This window comes from Gadus morhua, chromosome 2, assembly GCF_902167405.1.
Source record: "Gadus morhua chromosome 2, gadMor3.0, whole genome shotgun sequence".
NCBI lineage: Eukaryota > Metazoa > Chordata > Actinopteri > Gadiformes > Gadidae > Gadus > Gadus morhua.
Genome location: NC_044049.1, coordinates 28,281,348 through 28,300,901, shown reverse-complemented (window position 1 = coordinate 28,300,901; position 19,554 = coordinate 28,281,348). Strand labels below are relative to the sequence as shown.

At 47.5% G+C, this 19,554-nt stretch overlaps 1 protein-coding gene across 6 annotated transcripts in view; it reads left to right on the top strand.

Annotated features, from left to right (window-relative positions):
* septin12 (septin 12) overlaps positions 1 to 19,180 on the top strand; it is a 51,958-nt gene extending 32,778 nt beyond the window's left edge. For all 6 annotated transcript variants that reach the window (XM_030381319.1, XM_030381327.1, XM_030381345.1 and 3 more), the window contains 9 exons: positions 1,761 to 2,171; positions 5,456 to 5,584; positions 8,259 to 8,340; positions 9,243 to 9,380; positions 14,028 to 14,145; positions 15,308 to 15,403; positions 15,733 to 15,829; positions 17,901 to 17,952; positions 18,923 to 19,180. In XM_030381319.1, coding sequence (XP_030237179.1) covers positions 1,761 to 2,171; positions 5,456 to 5,584; positions 8,259 to 8,340; positions 9,243 to 9,380; positions 14,028 to 14,145; positions 15,308 to 15,403; positions 15,733 to 15,829; positions 17,901 to 17,952; positions 18,923 to 19,052 — 1,253 coding nt within the window. In that variant the 3' untranslated portion in view covers positions 19,053 to 19,180. The remainder of the gene's footprint in view (positions 1 to 1,760; positions 2,172 to 5,455; positions 5,585 to 8,258; positions 8,341 to 9,242; positions 9,381 to 14,027; positions 14,146 to 15,307; positions 15,404 to 15,732; positions 15,830 to 17,900; positions 17,953 to 18,922) is intronic.
* The last annotated feature ends 374 nt before the right edge of the window (positions 19,181 to 19,554 follow it).

Below are 19,554 nucleotides of genomic sequence, written 5' to 3'. Positions count from 1 at the left end.
GGCGTGTTCTGTTATTTTAAGGGCGCATGCATAATGTTTCTCGTGCACCTCGCGCATACACTTTGCTTCTCTCATCTAGCTAGCCACACATTCTTGGTATATTATTTGGGAAAGAAAAGCTGATACAGCGGTAATAAGCCGTACTTAAATCAATCCATTTGCAAACACCATACAGCAAACACATATTTTCTTGACATAGACATCGTTTGCAAGCCCATTACTTTTTAGGTTTGATGAGTATTTGATCTTGAGAAAACATTGCTTAACCGCGAGTGAGTGTTAAAAAGAATGAATGAATGCGGGTGCGCGCGCGTGTATGTGTAAAATAATTATTGAATGTGGGCGCGTGTGTGGCTTCTACCTGTTTAAACACACGTAAACTAAATACGTAATGCATAATACGGTCCATGGCAATGTATATTAAAGGTGGGACACATGCATATTAGGAACATAAGTCGATAGCAATAATGCATTCAATACTGATAAGAAACAATGTTTGTTAATGTATTACGTATATCATTAAATAAAACCACAGTTACCGCATATCATATGTGTGTAGTTTTCTTTGCCAAAATCAGTATTTCTGAAAACGCTATTCCATGTGTGAATTAGGCCATATTATTTGGTCATAAACTGAGACATTTGAAGTTTGAAATTCATGTGGTCATGCACCTGTCTCATCGGAGACTGCAGACGTTCATGGCTCTTAAAGGTGATGGGAGCTGGCACTCTCATTGGTTTGTTGCATGTTACGCCCAAACCACACCTACGGGTAATTAGGCTACTTCAGACCAACCCTTTATAGATTTGCGCCGGGCACAAGGGTAATTAATGCGCCGGTAAAATAGCGACATCGCCATAGAACCGCCCACAAAGCTACTTGCGCTTGGCGCTTCTCACTTGCGTTTCAGACCATTGAAATAGGGCCCATGGTAAGGAGCCTCTTTATTCATCACAAAAACAGTTTTTGATATAGTGGAAGATAATATATAATCCGTCACAAGTAGATAGAGTAGAAAGAAGCTTCCATATACAATAGAAAATAAAACATGTTAAAAATAAGTCTAATATTATAGGTATTTATTTTGAGCAAGAATGAGACAGAACAGAGAGTGTGACATAGTGATGCTCACATATAACATATGATACTGTAAGGATCTGGTCTGTTCCTTTGAGAACCCTGATGACACACGTCTATCTCAAGATGTGAATCAGCTTTTAGTTCCCCTGACCCCTCTGGCGGTGGAGTTGCCCTGGGTGTCCTGCCGCTCCCTAAGCTGTTCCTCGGTCCGGGCCAACCCAGTAAGCCAATCCAAACGGCCTTCCTCCAGCAGAGCCAATGACATGTTTAGCTGGAGGGCGTCACTGAGCAGGCTCACGGCCTGGAGGCTGATGTGTGAGGAGAGCGGCTCGCTCGACGTGGGATCCTCTTGAGTCCTGGAAGCAGGGCCCCATTTCAAGTCACAAGAGCGAGTGTAGGAGGGTGCTTGCGCTTTATCTCATCTCCACCTCATCTCCACACACGGTCAACATAGCCTTATTCCTGTCATCGCTACCGCTCAGACCCAGTGCATTCAGGAGCATCTCATACACTGTGAGGCTCTTGCTCATCGTCGTGAGGGAGTTCATTTCACAGTAGAATGGGTTGGACCGTTCGGTAGAGGAATGAAGGGGATTAGTGTTTAACAGTCAAAGTGAGCGCAGAGGAGAGAGCATCAGCCCGGTCGACTAAACCCCCCCTCTTCTCTCCCCGGACTCAGACCGGCTGAAGGTGGAGGAGAGTGAGAGGACGGAGGCCCCTGAACTGATGGAGGAGAGTGAGAGGACGGAGAAGACCCCCAAAGACCCTTCCCCCTTATCAGAGGAGCAGCAGCACGTACCGCAGCGAGGAGAGCTGGTGCTGCAGACGGGGGGGTCGGAGGGGCAGCCAGCGGTCGGAGCCCTCCCCCAGGGGGGGCAGGAGGGGCAGGGGGGGCAGGAGGGGCAGGGCAGCTCTCCGGACCCCAGGGTGGAGGGGGGGACGGAGACGAGGGGGCCCCCCCCCGGAGGCCCCCAGGGGGGCGTCCTCAGGGGTCCTGACCTCTTGGGCTACGTGGGCATCGAGGCCGTGCTGGACCAGATGCGCCGCAAGACCATGAAGGCCGGCTTTGAGTTCAACATCATGGTGGTCGGTGAGTCGGACACTCTGACACACAACCAGACACACACCACGTCACCAGGAGCTGACACACAACCAGACACACACCAGATCACACAACCAGACACACACCAGGTCACACAACCAGACACACACCAGGTCACACAACCAGACACACACCAGGTCACACAACCAGACACACACCACGTCACCAGGAGCTGACACACAACCAGACACACACCAGATCACACAACCAGACACACACCAGGTCACACAACCAGACACACACCAGGTCACACAACCAGACACACACCACGTCACCAGGAGCTGACACACAACCAGACACACACCAGATCACACAACCAGACACACACCAGGTCACACAACCAGACACACACCAGGTCACACAACCAGACACACACCACGTCACCAGGAGCTGACACACAACCAGACACACACCAGATCACACAACCAGACACACACCAGGTCACACAACCAGACACACACCAGGTCACACAACCAGACACACACCACGTCACCAGGAGCTGACACACGACCAGACACACACCAGATCACACAACCAGACACACACCAGGTCACACAACCAGACACACACCAGGTCACACAACCAGACACACACCACGTCACCAGGAGCTGACACACAACCAGACACACACCAGATCACACAACCAGACACACACCAGGTCACACAACCAGATACACACCAGGTCACACAACCAGACACACACCAGGTCACACAACCAGACACACAACCAGACACACACCAGGTCACCGAGGAGCCGACACACAACCAGACACACACCAGGTCATACAACCAGACACACACCAGGTCACGGGGAGCTGACACAATGGTAGGTTACCTTATCATTATATGAAGGGTACCTATTTGATAGCGTCCCTATATGATATGGTACCTATCATTATATGAAGGGTACCTATTTGATAGGGTACCTATCATTATATGAAGGGTACCTATTTGATAGGGTACCTATCATTATATGAAGGGTACCTATATGATAGGGTACCTATCATTATATGAAGGGTATCTATTTGATAGGGTACCTATCATTATATGAAGGCTACCTATTTGATCGGGTACCTATATGATAGGGTACCTATCATTATATGAAGGGTACCTATATGATAGGGTACCTATCATTATATGAAGGGTAGCTATTTGATCGGGTACCTATATGATAGGGTACCTATCATTATATGAAGGGTACCTATATGATAGGGTACCTATCATTATATGAAGGGTATCTATTTGATAGGGTACCTATCATTATATGAAGGGTACCTATATGATAGGGTACCTATCATTATATGAAGGGTACCTATATGATAGGGTACCTATCATTATATGAAGGGTACCTATTTGATAGGGTACCTATCATTATATGAAGGGTACCTATATGATAGGGTACCTATCATTATATGAAGGGTACCTATTTGATAGGGTACCTATCATTATATGAGGGGTACCTATATGATAGGGTATCTATCATTATATGTAGGGTATCTATTTGATAGGGTACCTATCATTATATGAAGGGTACCTATTTGATCGGGTACCTATATGATAGGGTACCTATCATTATATGAAGGGTACCTATATGATAGGTATAGATATACATATTCCCAGAGCACAACTGTAGCTGATGCAAGCATGTACATATGCACGTACACACTGCATAAGAGGAAGCAGTCGTTTAAAGGGAGGAAGTGGTAGCAAACACACACACACACACACACACACACACACACACACACACACACACACACACACACACACACACACACACACACACACACACACACACACACACACACAAACACCTACTCTTACTTCTTGAATTGCTTCAGAGTGCTTCAGGATTTTTCAAATCGTTCCCTAAGTTATCCATGTTAAGTTTTTATGTTGCTGACCAATGTTGGGTCATGGGTCATCAGCTCATTTAAAGGGTTAGGCTGGTTGGATGCCCCCCCCCCCCCCCCCCAACACACACACACACACACACACACACACTATGCACAGCGCTTTGCACTAAATAAATGCCAGTAATATGATTATAACCACAATGTCTTCCCACAAGATGTGGTGGACTGTGAGTGCGTTGTGGGGTTTGTTATGCCAGCAAGGGGTCACAACTCGGGAAAGCAGTCTGAATGTGGTCTGAATGTTTGTGAATGAACATCCTCCGCCACCAATGAGGAGATGGTAGAAACTTCTGGCTGGTGTCAAGTACCAAGTGGGTGCTACATATTGGTGGTGGTTAGTGAGGTCCCCCCTTCACTTTAGGCGTCTTTGAGTGTTATTAATTATTATTCTTCTTCATGTTTAACCTCTGTTTTCCTTTTATTCCTAGTCTGTTTTACATAGTTTTGAATGATGACTATATGCTCTGTAAGGTGACCTTGGGTGTCTTGAAAGGCGCCTCTAAATGAAATGTATTATTATTATTATTATTATTAAGTCTGTGTGTTGAAGCCATGCTGACACACACACACACATTCTGCATCTGCGTGAGTTTGTGCGCGTCATTTTTTGTTGGACAATTCTAACATACAGAATACATTTTTGGCGTTTACTTTTATTCTGTAATGCACTTTATAATATCTCAGCGTGAAACAGACAAAGAAAAGACGGGGGAAATAAATAAATAAAATAAACCACGGTGTAGAAATAATAATGACACCAATGATATACATGCAGACAGAAATTAAGACAAATAGACGATTAGTGTGTGAGTCACAAACAGACCAACAAATTCTCATACAGGCTAGACGGCACATTGGAACACAGCATCAACATCATCAATCATCATATTTACACACCAAGCCATTATATACGGCCATAGATTAATAATAATGAATAGGAGAACAAAGCTGGATGGACTCTAGCTCAGGAGGTAGAGTAAGTAACAGTCTTGTAACCGAAAGGTTGGCAGTTCGATCCCCAGCTCCTCCTAGCTGAGTGTTGATGTGTCCCTGAGCAAGACACTTAACCCTAACTGCTCCTGCAAGCTGGCTGTCGCCTTGCATGGTTGACTCCGCCGTCAGTGTGTCAATGTTTGCATTAACCGATGTGAGTCGCTTTGGTTAAAAGCATCTGCTAAATGTATGCATGTAGACGCCTCTAGATAAAGGGGAGGAGGAACAGGAACAGGAGGAACAGCGGTGCCATGAAGAATCAGAGCGATACAAATGAAAAGCAATGAATTCAAGCCTAAAAGTTGAATCAGTGTTTTGATTCAGATTATTGTTCTCATCATAAGTCATGTGTTGTCTGTGCAGGTCAGAGTGGCCTGGGGAAGTCCACCTTGGTCAACACGCTGTTCAAGTCCAAAGTCAGCCGCAAGTCCTGCTCTCCAAACTATGAAGAGAAGATCTCCAAGACCGTCCAGCTGCAGTCGGTCAGCCATGGTGAGTCAGACTCTACAAACCCTAAAGTCCCTACAAATCCTACAGACCCTACAAACCCTAAAGACCCCACAGGAACTACAGACACTACAGACCCTACAGACACTACAGACCCTACAGACACTACTGACCCTACTGACCCTACAGACACTACTGACCCTACAGACCCTACAGACACTACAGACCCTAAAGTCCCTACAGAAACTACTGACCCTACAGACACTACAGACCCTACAGACACTACAGACTCTACAGACACTACTGACCCTACAGACCCTAAAGACCGTACTGACCCTACTGACCCAACTGATACTACTGACCCTGCAGACCCTACAGACCCTAAAGACCCTACAGGAACTACTGACGCTACAGACCCTAAAGTCCCTACTGACCCTACTGACACTACTGACCCTGCGGACACTACAGACTCTACAGACCCTAAAGACCCTACAGGAACTACTGACGCTACAGACACTACTGACCCTACAGACACTACTGGCACTACAGACACTACAGACCCCACAGACACTACAGGAACTACTGACCCTACAGACCCTAAAGACCCTACAGACACTACAGACACTACAGACACTACAGACACTACAGACTCTACAGACCCTAAAGACCCTACAGGAACTACTGACACTACAGACTCTACAGACCCTACAGACACTACAGACCCTACTGACCCTAAAGACCCTACAGGAACTACTGACGCTACAGACACTACAGACACTACAGACCCTACAGACACCTCTACAGACCCTACAGACACTACAGACTCTACAGACCCTAAAGACCCTACAGGAACTACTGACGCTTGAGACCCTACAGACTCTACAGACAGACTTATAGACTGACAGGCCTTCAGACAGACCTACAGACAGACCTACAGACAGACAGACTTACAGACAGACCTACAGACAGACCTACAGACAGACCTACAGACAGACAGACCCTCAGACAGACAGACCTACAGACAGACCTACAGACAGACAGACCCTCTGACAGACATACCCTCAGACAGACAGACCTACAGACAGACAGACCTACAGTCAGACAGACCTACAGCTACAGACAGACCTACAGACAGACCTACAGTGAGACAGACCTACAGTGAGACAGACCTACAGACAGACCTACAGACAGACCTACAGTGAGACAGACCTACAGACAGACCTACAGACAGACAGATCTACAGACAGACTGATCTACAGACAGACCTACAGTGAGACAGACCTACAGACAGACCTACCGACAGACAGACCTACAGACAGACCTACAGACAGACAGACCTACAGACAGACCTACAGACAGACCTACAGACAGACAGACCTACAGACAGACCTACAGACAGACAGACCTACAGACAGACAGACCTACAGACAGACAGACAGACCTACAGACAGACCTACAGACAGACAGACAGACCTACGTGTGGCCCTGCAGAGTTCAGCAGAGGAAGGCTCCTTCAGCGCTCTTCAGAGGACGGCGTTCCTGCAGAACGGGGCGTCTGTCACAAACAGTTACTCTGCACTGTTTATCTGTGACATTACGTTTAACCCCCCCTCACCAAAAGCATGAACAAAATGTAAACATTTCAAAGATCCCATATGCTAATACCTACCGTTCAGTGAGAGCAGCCACACCGCTGGCTCTATGGCTAACTGTGGTTATGGCAGATTCAACTGAATCTAGTGGACTGGTCTAGAACCAGAGAAACCAGTCACCTGCAGGCTCACCCCTTATGGGTTTAGTGGGAAACGCTTTAGACAAAGTAAAGTGATTTGCGTATATTGACAGATCCATGGAAACCAGCTTTTACTGATGCATTCCAGACAGCAGTATATCTGGTCCATGTTTGATACCTTCATACTAACAACACTTCTGTACGTGATGACCGACTGGGCAGGGTCGTCTAGTGGTTGGGGTCCCAGCTGGAATGTTGTTGGTTCTAAGCCCGATGGAAGCCGTCTAACCCCAGCTGGTCCTCATGTCAGGCACTCAGCTAGTACAGTTGGCTTGTTGTTAGACAGGTGTGTGTGTGTGTGTGTGTGTGTGTGTGTGTGTGTGTGTGTGTGTGTGTGTGTGTGTGTGTGTGTGTGTGTGTGCGTGTGCGTGCACAGTGAGAGCAGACGCATTATTACAGGTTAGGGAGGCTCCTGAAGGTATTCTCTCACTCTTCCACTCAGAGGAGATTCCTGTGCTTCCACCTCGGGTCCACAGACAAAGGGAGTGCACTTCTGACACATTCTCCGAGAGGTAGAGGGAGACGTCTTCTCCTGTCCACCTAAAAGGTGTTCCCATGACCTCCACGGCGATCCGCCCTGAGCCTGAAGGAATATAAACACAGGAAGTAGGCTGAAGGCCTCGCTCACGTCCTCTGCTCAGCCTCCCGCTGAATCAAGATAATACTAATCATACCCAACGCCCAAGAGACCGGGGAGGCCGAGGAGCTGGAGGAGCAAAGACACATCGCTCTGTGTTCACATCCCCGAGAGTGCCCCCGCGCCTGGGGGCCCTCAGGACCCTCTCTCTGGTCCTCTCTAACCTCGTCTCCCCCCTCTCCCCCCTCTCTCTGGTCCTCTCTAACCTCGTCTCTCCCCTCTCCCCCCTCTCCCCCCTCTCTCTGGTCCTCTCCAACCTCGTCTCCCCCCTCTCCCCCATGTGGATCCAGTCATCGAGGAGAAGGGGGTGAGGATGAAGCTGACTGTCATCGACACGCCAGGGTTCGGAGACCAGATCAACAACGACCGCTGGTGAGCCAGGGGGGGGGGGGGCACGAACAGGGGCCACACAGCACCAGCCCAGGGGCCACCCAGCACTAGGCCAGGGGCCACACAGCACCAGGCCAGGGGCCACACAGCCCTAGGGTGGGGGGCCAGGGGCCACACAGCCCTAGGGTGGGGGGGCCAGGGGCCCCACAGCCCTAGGATTGGGGGGCCAGGGGCCACACAGCCCTAGGGTGGGGGGCCAGGGGCCCCACAGCCCTAGGGTGGGGGGGCCAGGGGCATCACAGCCCTAGGGTTGGGGGGCCACACAGACCTCGGGGTGGGGGGCCAGGGGCAACACAACCCTAGGGTGGGGGGGCCAGGGGCCACACACCCATAGGGTGGGGGGCCAGGGGGCACACAGCCCTAGGGTTGGGGGGCCACACAGACCTAGGGGTGGGGGGCCAGGGGCCACGCAGCCCTAGGGTTGGGGGGGGCAGGGGCCACACAGCCCTAGGGTGGGGGGGCCAGGGGCCCCACAGCCCTAGGGTGGGGGGCCAGGGGCCACACAGCCCTAGGGTTGGGGGGCCACACAGACCTAGGGGTGGGGGGCCAGGGGCCCCATAGCCCTAGGGTTGGGAGGGCCAGGGGCCCCACAGCCCTAGGGTGGGGGGCCAGGGGCCCCACAGCCCTAGAGTGGGGGGCCAGGGGCCCCACAGCCCTAGGGTGGGGGGCCAGGGGCCAGACCCTGCTGGGGTTGGGTGTTGTGGAGGCAGTGAGCACATTGACACCTGACACCCGGAGGAAGGCCCTCCTTCCAGGGGTCAGGGGGCCGGCTGACGCCCGGAGGAAGGCCCTCCTTCCAGGGGTCAGGGGGCCGGCTGTGGCTGATGTTCACAGACAGCGTGTCTGGCCCTCGTTGGTCCTAACACCTCCTCTATCCCCGCCAGCTGGGAGCCCGTCCTGAAGCACGTCAACGAGCAGTACGAGAAGTACCTGAAGGAGGAGCTGAGGGTGAACCGCCAGAGGAAGATCCCCGACACGCGCGTCCACTGCTGCATCTACTTCCTGCCTGCGTCCGGACACTGGTAATGAAATAACATCACATCACATCACATCACATCACATCACATCACATCACATCACATCACATCACATCACATCACACTGGTAATGACATCACACATTATACAACCCAGTCGCCAAGAAAAAACGTTGACGGTGTACGTTTCCATGAACACTGGATACGTAGAATTTCAACGTAAAAAATAGCGTGTTATACCTACAGTATCCACGTGTGCCGCTGTGGAGGCGGGTTTCGGGGTTTCGGTTTCACGGCTTTCGCGGCAAATTGTGGACACGATTGTTTAGGGGGGGAGGGGGGAGACTGTTGTTGACCGGGGAGGGGGGGGGGGGGGAGACGCGTTTGTTGAGGGGGGGGGGGGGGACACACGATTGTAGGGGGGGGGGGGGGGGGGGGACGACACGTTAGTTGAAGGGGGGGGGGGGGGGGGGGGGGGGCGGGGGGACACGTTTGTTGAGGGGGGGGGGGGGGACACGTTTGTAGGGGGGGGGCACGCTCGACAACGAGAGTTGGTTTTTATTGAACGCTCGACAACGAGAGTTGGTTTTTATTGAACGAGACTTCAACACGGAACAGCTGCACGACACGATGGTCACGTCACTCTCGGTGACGGTGTCGACAACAATGAACACACGAACAATGTTAATAGAACAACACACAACCACATAACATCCCGAACCCATTAACCCCACTTAATCCTAACAACAAAACAAGTTAACAAAAGCCCCATTTGTCAACTGAGAACCCCAATTCCCTGAATCCCCCGCGGCTCCGGAACACGGCGTAGCTTATATTAATCTTTATTATCTGAATGGGAAATGCAATATTTTAGGACAGATACACCATTAAACGCGTTTCTAATGACATTTCTAGCGAGAAATGTACATTTTCCTTACATAATCTTCAGTCAGTGAATGTGTATGATCTTTATTAATCTTTATTATCTGAATGGGAAATGCAATATTTTAGGACCGATTCGCCGTTAAACATGTTTCTAATAACATTTCTAGCGAGAAATATACTTTTTACTTGCATAATCTTCAGTCTGTGATTGTGTCTGATCTTTAGTTTTATAGTTATTAGGATTTGATCGGCTCGCTCGCATGTTTCAACGACGTCAGGTTGCTTTCGCTAAACTAGCAGCTCACGTGCTTCCTGCATTTGTGTTATTAAACTGTTACTTTATGTAACTTTTAATGATATCATCTTGTTAGAAACACGTATATCTGAGAGCCAACCCAGTCGCCAAAAGCATACCTACGTTGACAGTGTACATTTCGTGAACACTGGATTACGTCGCATTTCAACATAAAATAGCGTGTTATACACACACACACACGCACGCACACGCACAGACACACACACACAAGCACACACAAGCACACACACGCACCTAGCAGTAGTAGATCAGTGTGCGTGACATAAACACCTAGCAGCAGTAGATCAGTGTGCGTGACATAAACACCTAGCAGTAGTAGATCAGTGTGACATAAACACCTAGCAGCAGTAGATCAGTGTGCGTGACATAAACACCTAGCAGTAGTAGATCAGTGTGCGTGACATAAACACCTAGCAGCAGTAGATCAGTGTGACATAAACACCTAGCAGTAGTAGATCAGTGTGACATAAACACCTAGCAGCAGTAGATCAGTGTGCGTGACATAAACACCTAGCAGTAGTAGATCAGTGTGACATAAACACCTAGCAGCAGTAGATCAGTGTGCGTGACATAAACACCTAGCAGTAGTAGATCAGTGTGCGTGACATAAACACCTAGCAGTAGTAGATCAGTGTGCGTGACATAAACACCTAGCAGTAGAAGATCAGTGTGCGTGACATAAACACCTAGCAGTAGTAGATCAGTGTGCGTGACATAAACACTTAGCAGTAGTAGATCAGTGTGCGTGACATAAACACCTAGCAGCAGTAGATCAGTGTGCGTGACATAAACACCTAGCAGTAGTAGATCAGTGTGACATAAACACCTAGCAGTAGTAGATCAGTGTGCGTGACATAAACACCTAGCAGCAGTAGATCAGTGTGCATGACATAAACACCTAGCAGCAGTAGATCAGTGTGCGTGACATAAACACCTAGCAGTAGTAGATCAGTGTGCGTGACATAAACACCTAGCAGTAGTAGATCAGTGTGCGTGACATAAACACCTAGCAGTAGTAGATCAGTGTGCGTGACATAAACACCTAGCAGTAGTAGATCAGTGTGCGTGACATAAACACCTAGCAGTAGTAGATCAGTGTGCGTGACATAAACACCTAGCAGTAGTAGATCAGTGTGCGTGACATAAACACCTAGCAGTAGTAGATCAGTGTGCGTGACATAAACACCTAGCAGTAGTAGATCAGTGTGCGTGACATAAACACCTAGCAGCAGTAGATCAGTGTGCGTGACATAAACACCTAGCAGTAGTAGATCAGTGTGACATAAACACCTAGCAGTAGTAGATCAGTGTGCGTGACATAAACACCTAGCAGCAGTAGATCAGTGTGCATGACATAAACACCTAGCAGCAGTAGATCAGTGTGCATGACATAAACACCTAGCAGTAGTAGATCAGTGTGCGTGACATAAACACCTAGCAGTAGTAGATCAGTGTGCGTGACATAAACACCTAGCAGTAGTAGATCAGTGTGCGTGACATAAACACCTAGCAGTAGTAGATCAGTGTGACATAAACACCTAGCAGCAGTAGATCAGTGTGACATAAACACCTAGCAGTAGTAGATCAGTGTGCGTGACATAAACACCTAGCAGTAGTAGATCAGTGTGACATAAACACCTAGCAGCAGTAGATCAGTGTGACATAAACACCTAGCAGTAGTAGATCAGTGTGCGTGACATAAACACCTAGCAGTAGTAGATCAGTGTGCGTGACATAAACACCTAGCAGTAGTAGATCAGTGTGACATAAACACCTAGCAGCAGTAGATCAGTGTGACATAAACACCTAGCAGCAGTAGATCAGTGTGACATAAACACCTAGCAGTAGTAGATCAGTGTGACATAAACACCTAGCAGTAGTAGATCAGTGTGCGTGACATAAACACCTAGCAGTAGTAGATAAGTGTGCGTGACATAAACACCTAGCAGTAGTAGATCAGTGTGCGTGACATAAACACCTAGCAGTAGTAGATCAGTGTGACATAAACACCTAGCAGCAGTAGATCAGTGTGACATAAACACCTAGCAGCAGTAGATCAGTGTGACATAAACACCTAGCAGTAGTAGATCAGTGTGACATAAACACCTAGCAGTAGTAGATCAGTGTGCGTGACATAAACACCTAGCAGTAGTAGATCAGCGTGACATAAACACCTAGCAGTAGTAGATCAGTGTGCGTGACATGAACACCTAGCAGTAGTAGATCAGTGTGCGTGACATAAACACCTAGCAGTAGTAGATCAGTGTGTGTGGCATAAACACCTAGCAGTAGTAGATCAGTGTGACATAAACACCTAGCAGCAGTAGATCAGTGTGACATAAACACCTAGCAGCAGTAGATCAGTGTGCGTGACATAAACACCTAGCAGTAGTAGATCAGTGTGCGTGACATAAACACCTAGCAGCAGTAGATCAGTGTGACATAAACACCTAGCAGTAGTAGATCAGTGTGCGTGACATAAACACCTAGCAGTAGTAGATCAGTGTGACATAAACACCTAGCAGTAGTAGATCAGTGTGACATAAACACCTAGCAGTAGTAGATCAGTGTGCGTGACATAAACACCTAGCAGTAGTAGATCAGTGTGCGTGACATAAACACCTAGCAGTAGTAGATCAGTGTGCGTGACATAAACACCTAGCAGTAGTAGATCAGTGTGCGTGACATAAACACCTAGCAGTAGTAGATCAGTGTGACATAAACACCTAGCAGTAGTAGATCAGTGTGACATAAACACCTAGCAGTAGTAGATCAGTGTGCGTGACATAAACACCTAGCAGTAGTAGATCAGTGTGCGTGACATAAACACCTAGCAGTAGTAGATCAGTGTGCGTGACATAAACACCTAGCAGTAGTAGATCAGTGTGCGTGACATAAACACACCAAAGCAGTGAAGAGCGTACGACAGCCGTCAGATCCAAAGCCCTCTGCCAGCTCCTAGGTGAGCCTTGAGGCATGCGTTGTGCGATTATGTACCAGGTTATATTATATTATTACAAACACAGCAGCTGGGGGGCCTGTGATGGAGTGAATTCAACAGACAGACGTGGTGCTGTGGCTCCTGAATGAATGAATAGCATCCACATAGCATCCACATGCTGCCACAAGGGGGCACTGTTCAGGACAGAAGGTCATCGCGCATGTTTTTGTTCCAAACTTCCATCATCAAACTATATTTATTATGAACTATAACTAACTGTATTTCATCCAACAATTGTAACACAAGCATCAGTTATATTTGTATTGAACATTGAATTGGACCCTAAGTTCTGTTCAGTAGAACAGGGCTAGGGTTAGGGTTAGGGTTGGTAACAGGGCTAACCCTTTACCTTCAGTAGAGTCTAGCGGAGGCATTTTTAACGTGTGTGTGTGTGTGTGTGTGTGTGTGTGTGTGTGTGTGTGTGTGTGTGCGTGTGTGCGCGTGTGTGCGCGTGTGTGCGCATGTGTGTGTGTGTGTGTGTGCGTGCCCAGGCTGCGGCCGATCGACGTTGAGTTCATGAAGCGGTTGGGGAAGATCGTCAGCATCGTTCCTGTCATCGCCAAGGCTGACACGTTGACCCTGGAGGAGAGGACCGAGTTCAAACAGAGGGTAACACACAGGCACACGCACACAGGCACACACACACACAGGCACACGCACACACACACACATATACGCACTCACACTCTCAAACACACACACACAGGTGCACGCACACACGCATACGCACTCCACTCTCAAACACACACAGCCTTCAAAGTGGGTTAGGTTTCAAGAGGTTTGGATAGAGTTTATAGAGGTCTTTGAAGAGGGTTGATAGAGGGTTTAAAGAGGGTTTATAGAGGGTTTAAAGTGGTTAAAGAGGGTTAGGTTTCAAGAGGGTTGAAGAGGGTTAAAGAGGGGTTATAGACCACTTTAGAGAGGGTTTATAGAGGTCTTTAAAGAGGGTTTAAAGAGGGTTTATAGAGGGTTTAAAGAGGGTTTATAGAGGGTTTAAAGTGGTTTAAGAGGGTTAGGTTTCAAGAGGGTTGAAGAGGGTTAAAGAGGGGTTATAGACCTTTTTAAAGAGGGTTTATAGAGATCTTTAAAGAGGTTTCATAGAGGTCTTTAAAGAGGGTTTGTAGAGGTCTTTAAAGAGGGTTTATAGAGGTCTTTAAAGAGGGTTTATAGAGGTCTTTAAAGAGGGTTTAAAGAGGTCTTTAAAGAGGTCTTTATAGAGGGTTTATAGACCACTTTAAACAGGGTTTATAGAGGTTTTGAAGGGGTCTTTATAGAGGGTTTATAGACCACTTTAAACAGGGTTTATACTGTAGAGGTCTTTAAAGAGGGTTTATAGACCACTTTAAACAGGGTTTATACTGTAGAGGTCTTTAAAGAGGGTTTATAGACCACTTTAAACAGGGTTTATAGAGGTTTTGAAGGGGTCTTTATAGAGGGTTTATAGACCACTTTAAACAGGGTTTATACTGTAGAGGTCTTTAAAGAGGGTTTATAGACCACTTTAAACAGGGTTTATACTGTAGAGGTCTTTAAAGAGGGTTTATAGACCACTTTAAACAGGGTTTATAGAGGTCTTTAAAGAGGGTTTAAAGAGGTCTTTCAGTTTGGGCGTTTCTGATGTCTTTATCGGAACTCAACCTTCCCTAGCCGGACACTAAACGTTGGCGAGCTAACCTATTTCCCTCGGGGGGGTGGGAGGGGGAACCCTTGGGTGACCGTCCAACCTGAAGGCTCCAGTAATGACCGGTCTGTTGACCATCTGCTGTTCCAGATCAGACAGGACCTGGTGGCCAACGGGATCCAGGTGTACCCCCAGAAGGAGAACGACGAAGACGCGGAGGAGCGGCTCCTCAACAACACCATCAGGGTATGACCACGTCCACCTCGTGTTAATGAGCCGGGTCTAGAGGAGACTCTAATTATAGCGGAGATATGAATCATATGGTAACAAAAGTCTGGCTATGCTGGGCCAACTGGGTTATGGAATCACAATGAAATGAGGAAGGGACAGGATCATGGAGGCCACAGAGGTCATATGTGTGTGTGTGTGTGTGTGTGTGTGTGTGTGTCTGTGTCTCTGTGTCTGTGTCTGTGTCTGTGTGTGTGTGTGTGTGTGTGTGTGTGTGTGTGTGTGTGTGTGTGTGTGTGTGTGTGTGTGTGTGTGTGTGTGTGTGTGTATGTCTGTGTGTGTTTCAGGAGAGCATCCCCTTTGCAGTGGTGGGGACGGACCGGGAGCACCAGGTTAACGGCCACCGGGTCCTCGGCCGCAAGACCAAGTGGGGAATCGTGGAAGGTAAGGACCTCACACTGTTCCCTTAGTGAGTAATGAGTGTGAACCGTTCCCTTAGTGAGTAATGAGTGTGAACGCTGTTCCCTTATTGAGTGATGAGTGTGAACGCCGTTCCCTTAGTGAGTAATGAGCGTGAACGCTGTTCCCTTAGTGAGTAATGAGTGTGAACGCTGTTCCCTTAGTGAGTAATGAGTGTGAACGCTGTTCCCTTAATGAGTAATGAGTGTGAACGCTGTTCTCTTAATGAGTAACGAGTGTGAACGCTGTTCTCTTAATGAGTGATGACTTTGAACGCTGTTCCCTTAATGAGTAATGAGTGTGAACGCTGTTCCCTTAATGAGTTATGAGTGTGAACGCTGTTCCCTTAATGAGTAATGAGTGTGAACGCTGTTCCCTTAGTGAATAGTGAGTGTGAACGCTGATCCCTTAATGAGTAATGAGTGTGAACGCTGTTCCCTTAGTGAATAGTGAGTGTGAACGCTGTTCCCTTAATGAGTTATGAGTGTGAACGCTGTTCCCTTAATTAGTAATGAGTGTGAACGCTGTTCCCTTAATGAGTAACAGACATGGGGGACTCGAGTCACATGACTTGACTCGAGTCAGACTCGAGTCGCAAATTTGAGGACTTGAGACTTGCTTGACTAACACTGATAAAAGACTCGACTTGACTTTGACTTGGTCTTCATGACTTGAGACTTGACTTAGACTTGAGACAGATGACTCGAAATGACTTTTTTAAAGTTAGATTAAATGTTGGATATGGGATTTGCGATACGCCAGCCGATTTTAAAAATACGCAACTCAAATGGTCCTACCCCCTCTCGTTCAACGCTGACTCTGACTCCACCCATTCAAAGAACATGGACGCGCAATCACGCAAGAGCGCAAACACAGATGCGCGAGTGTGAGCCAGGCTAGCTAGGTTGGAGTTTAGGGTTGTCTTCTAGTGCTTGGTCCAAATGTTGATTAGCTAGTTAGCTAGCTCCAGTAGCTACCGCAGGATAACAACAAACAGAAGCTTGCTCTGCGTCACGAGCTTTGAGTACGTGCACGTGCACGAAGTGGTCACTCGCGGGGAGCGGGGGAGGGGGAGTGCATTACGATTTTCATGTCAGTAGGCTACTTCTAACTCAGTGGCTGTAAGTGGGTTATAATAATGATTTCAAGTAATTTTCAAGTAAAATTACACCGTCAGAGCCAGAGTGGGCTGTTCTCAGTATACCGCAAAAAAATTAAGAGGGTTCAAGTTCCAGTCCCAAAATTCAGTTGAACCACTACCTGGACATTTGTGATGGACAGAGCTGCTTTCAGTTTTGGGCCTATTCACATAATGGTTTTGGAATGTTTTGAATAGTTTGAGTTATTGTTAATGTTAAGACATTTTTATTGTTCATGTTGAAATAAAACTCAACTTATAAACCACTCACTCTACCGATTTTTAAATGTGGAAACTGGGTTAGATGATCAGATTTTTGTATGACTTGACTTGTGACTTGCTTGACCTGAGCAATGACTTGACTTGTGACTTGCTTGATTCTCACCGCAGTGACTTGGGACTTGCTTGAGACTTGAAGGTTATGACTTGAGACTTGCTTGTGACCTGCTCATGAGTGACTTACCCCCACCTCTGATGAGTAATGATTGTGAACGCTGTTCCCTTAATGAGTAATGAGTGTGAACGCTGTTCCCTTAGTGAATAGTGAGTGTGAACGCTGTTCCCTTAATGAGTTATGAGTGTGAACGCTGTTACCTTAATTAGTAATGAGTGTGAACGCTGTTCCCTTAATGAGTAATGAGTGTGAACGCTGTTCCCGTAATGAGTTATGAGTGTGAACGCTGTTCCCTTAATGAGTAATGAGTGTGAACGCTGTTCCCTCAATGAGTAATGAGTGTGAACTCTGTTCCCTTAATGCAGTCATAAGTGTGAACGCTGTTCCCTTAATGCAGTAATAAATGTGAACGCTGTTCCCTTAATGCAGTAATAAGTATGAACTATATTCCCTTAATGCATTAATAAGTGTGAACGCTGTTCCCTTAATGAGTAATAAGTGTGAACGCTGTTTCCTGTCTAAAGTTGAAAACGTGGCCCACTGTGAGTTTGCCAACCTGCGGGATCTCCTGATTCGGTAAGTTGTGTGTGTGTGTGTCTGTGTATGTGTGTCTTTGTGTGTTTGTGTTTGGAAGGCCAGAGGATCAAAACGATACCTAATTGTAGACATGTATTAATTCAAATTAGGGCCCGTCCGATATTGATTTTTGAGTGCAGACGCCGATGCCGATTATTTTCAGAGAAAAATTACGATTGCGATTTAATCGGCCGATTAAAAACAAAACAAAAAAAAGCCTATAAAACGTAGTTTTTGATACCTTAAATATACTTTAAACACTTTTGACGAATATGTGAATTGAATGCAGAACCTTTGAGGGTTTTAGAATACATTTACAGTCAAAAATGAGTGTAATGTAAAATGTAAAATAAATAACTAACTCCCAATGTGCTGCGCTCGTGAGCAGTGACTAACACGTGCGTGCTGAGCAGTATGGTCTCACCGTTAGAGTCTACAGTATAACAAAATAACATGGCCTGGGACCTAAAGAAAAACAGGCACAACATGCTCAAACAACACGTCTTGTGTACATTGGTGAGGTGAGCGCGCAGCTGCCTGAGCGAGCATGCTTTCATGTTGTACGGTAAATTTCAATCTCCTCTTTTTTACTCTAGCTAAAGTTGTTAGTTAGCAAGGCGAGTAGGAGCGCAATCTGCAGGATACTAAGCGCAATAACATTTCTAAAAAAAATAAAATAATCGGTTGTAATCGGCATCTTTTTGGCAGATGTCGATTATTTTCAAAAAGGCTATTCATCGGCAGGCCGATGAATCGGTCGGGCCCTAATTCAAATCGACCTAAAATGCACTGTTTTTGTGGGTAATAATGCTGTAAAATGCAGCCTTAAAAAAGTGGAGAGAGACAAAGTAAAAAATCGAACCCATTAAACGAGTCCTAAATAGGGTAAAGGTGTTTCCGTGTAGTAATGTGGAGGATATTGCGTATCGGGGAAAGCCAATTGAAGGCTTGTGTTGTTGACCCCGCCCAGGTCCCACCTGGAGGACCTGAAGCAGGTGACCCACGACGTCCACTACGAGACCTACCGCGTGCAGCGCCTCACCGCCGGGGCTGTCCACCAGGGGGGCCCCAACGGCAGCGACCTGGAGAGCCACCTCTAATGGGGGGGGATGTGTCTGTGTCTGGGTGTATATGTGTGTGTGTGTGTGTGTGTGTGTGTGTGTGTGTGTGTGTGTGTGTGTGTGTGTGTGTGTGTGTGTGTGTGTGTGTGTGTGTGTGTGTGTGTCTGTGTCTGTGTCTGTGTCTGTGTGTCTCTGTGTATGTGTCTGTGTCTGTGTGTGTGTGTCTCTGTGTCTGTGTCTGTGTCTGTGTGTGTGTGTGTGTGAGTGTGTGTGTGTGTGTGTGTGTGTGTGTGTGTGTGTGTGTGTGTGTGTGTGAGTGTGTCTGTGTGTGAGTGTGTCTGTGTCTGTGTGTGAGTGTGTCTGTGTGTGTGTGTCTGTGTCTGCGTGTGAGTGTGTCTCTGTGTGTGTCTCTGTGTGTGTGTCTATGTCTGTGTCTGTGTGTGTGTGTCTGTGTGTGAGTGTGTCTGTGTGTGAGTGTGTCTGTGTCTGTGTGTGAGTGTGTCTGTGTCTGTGTCTGTGTGTGTGTGTGTGTCTGTGAGTG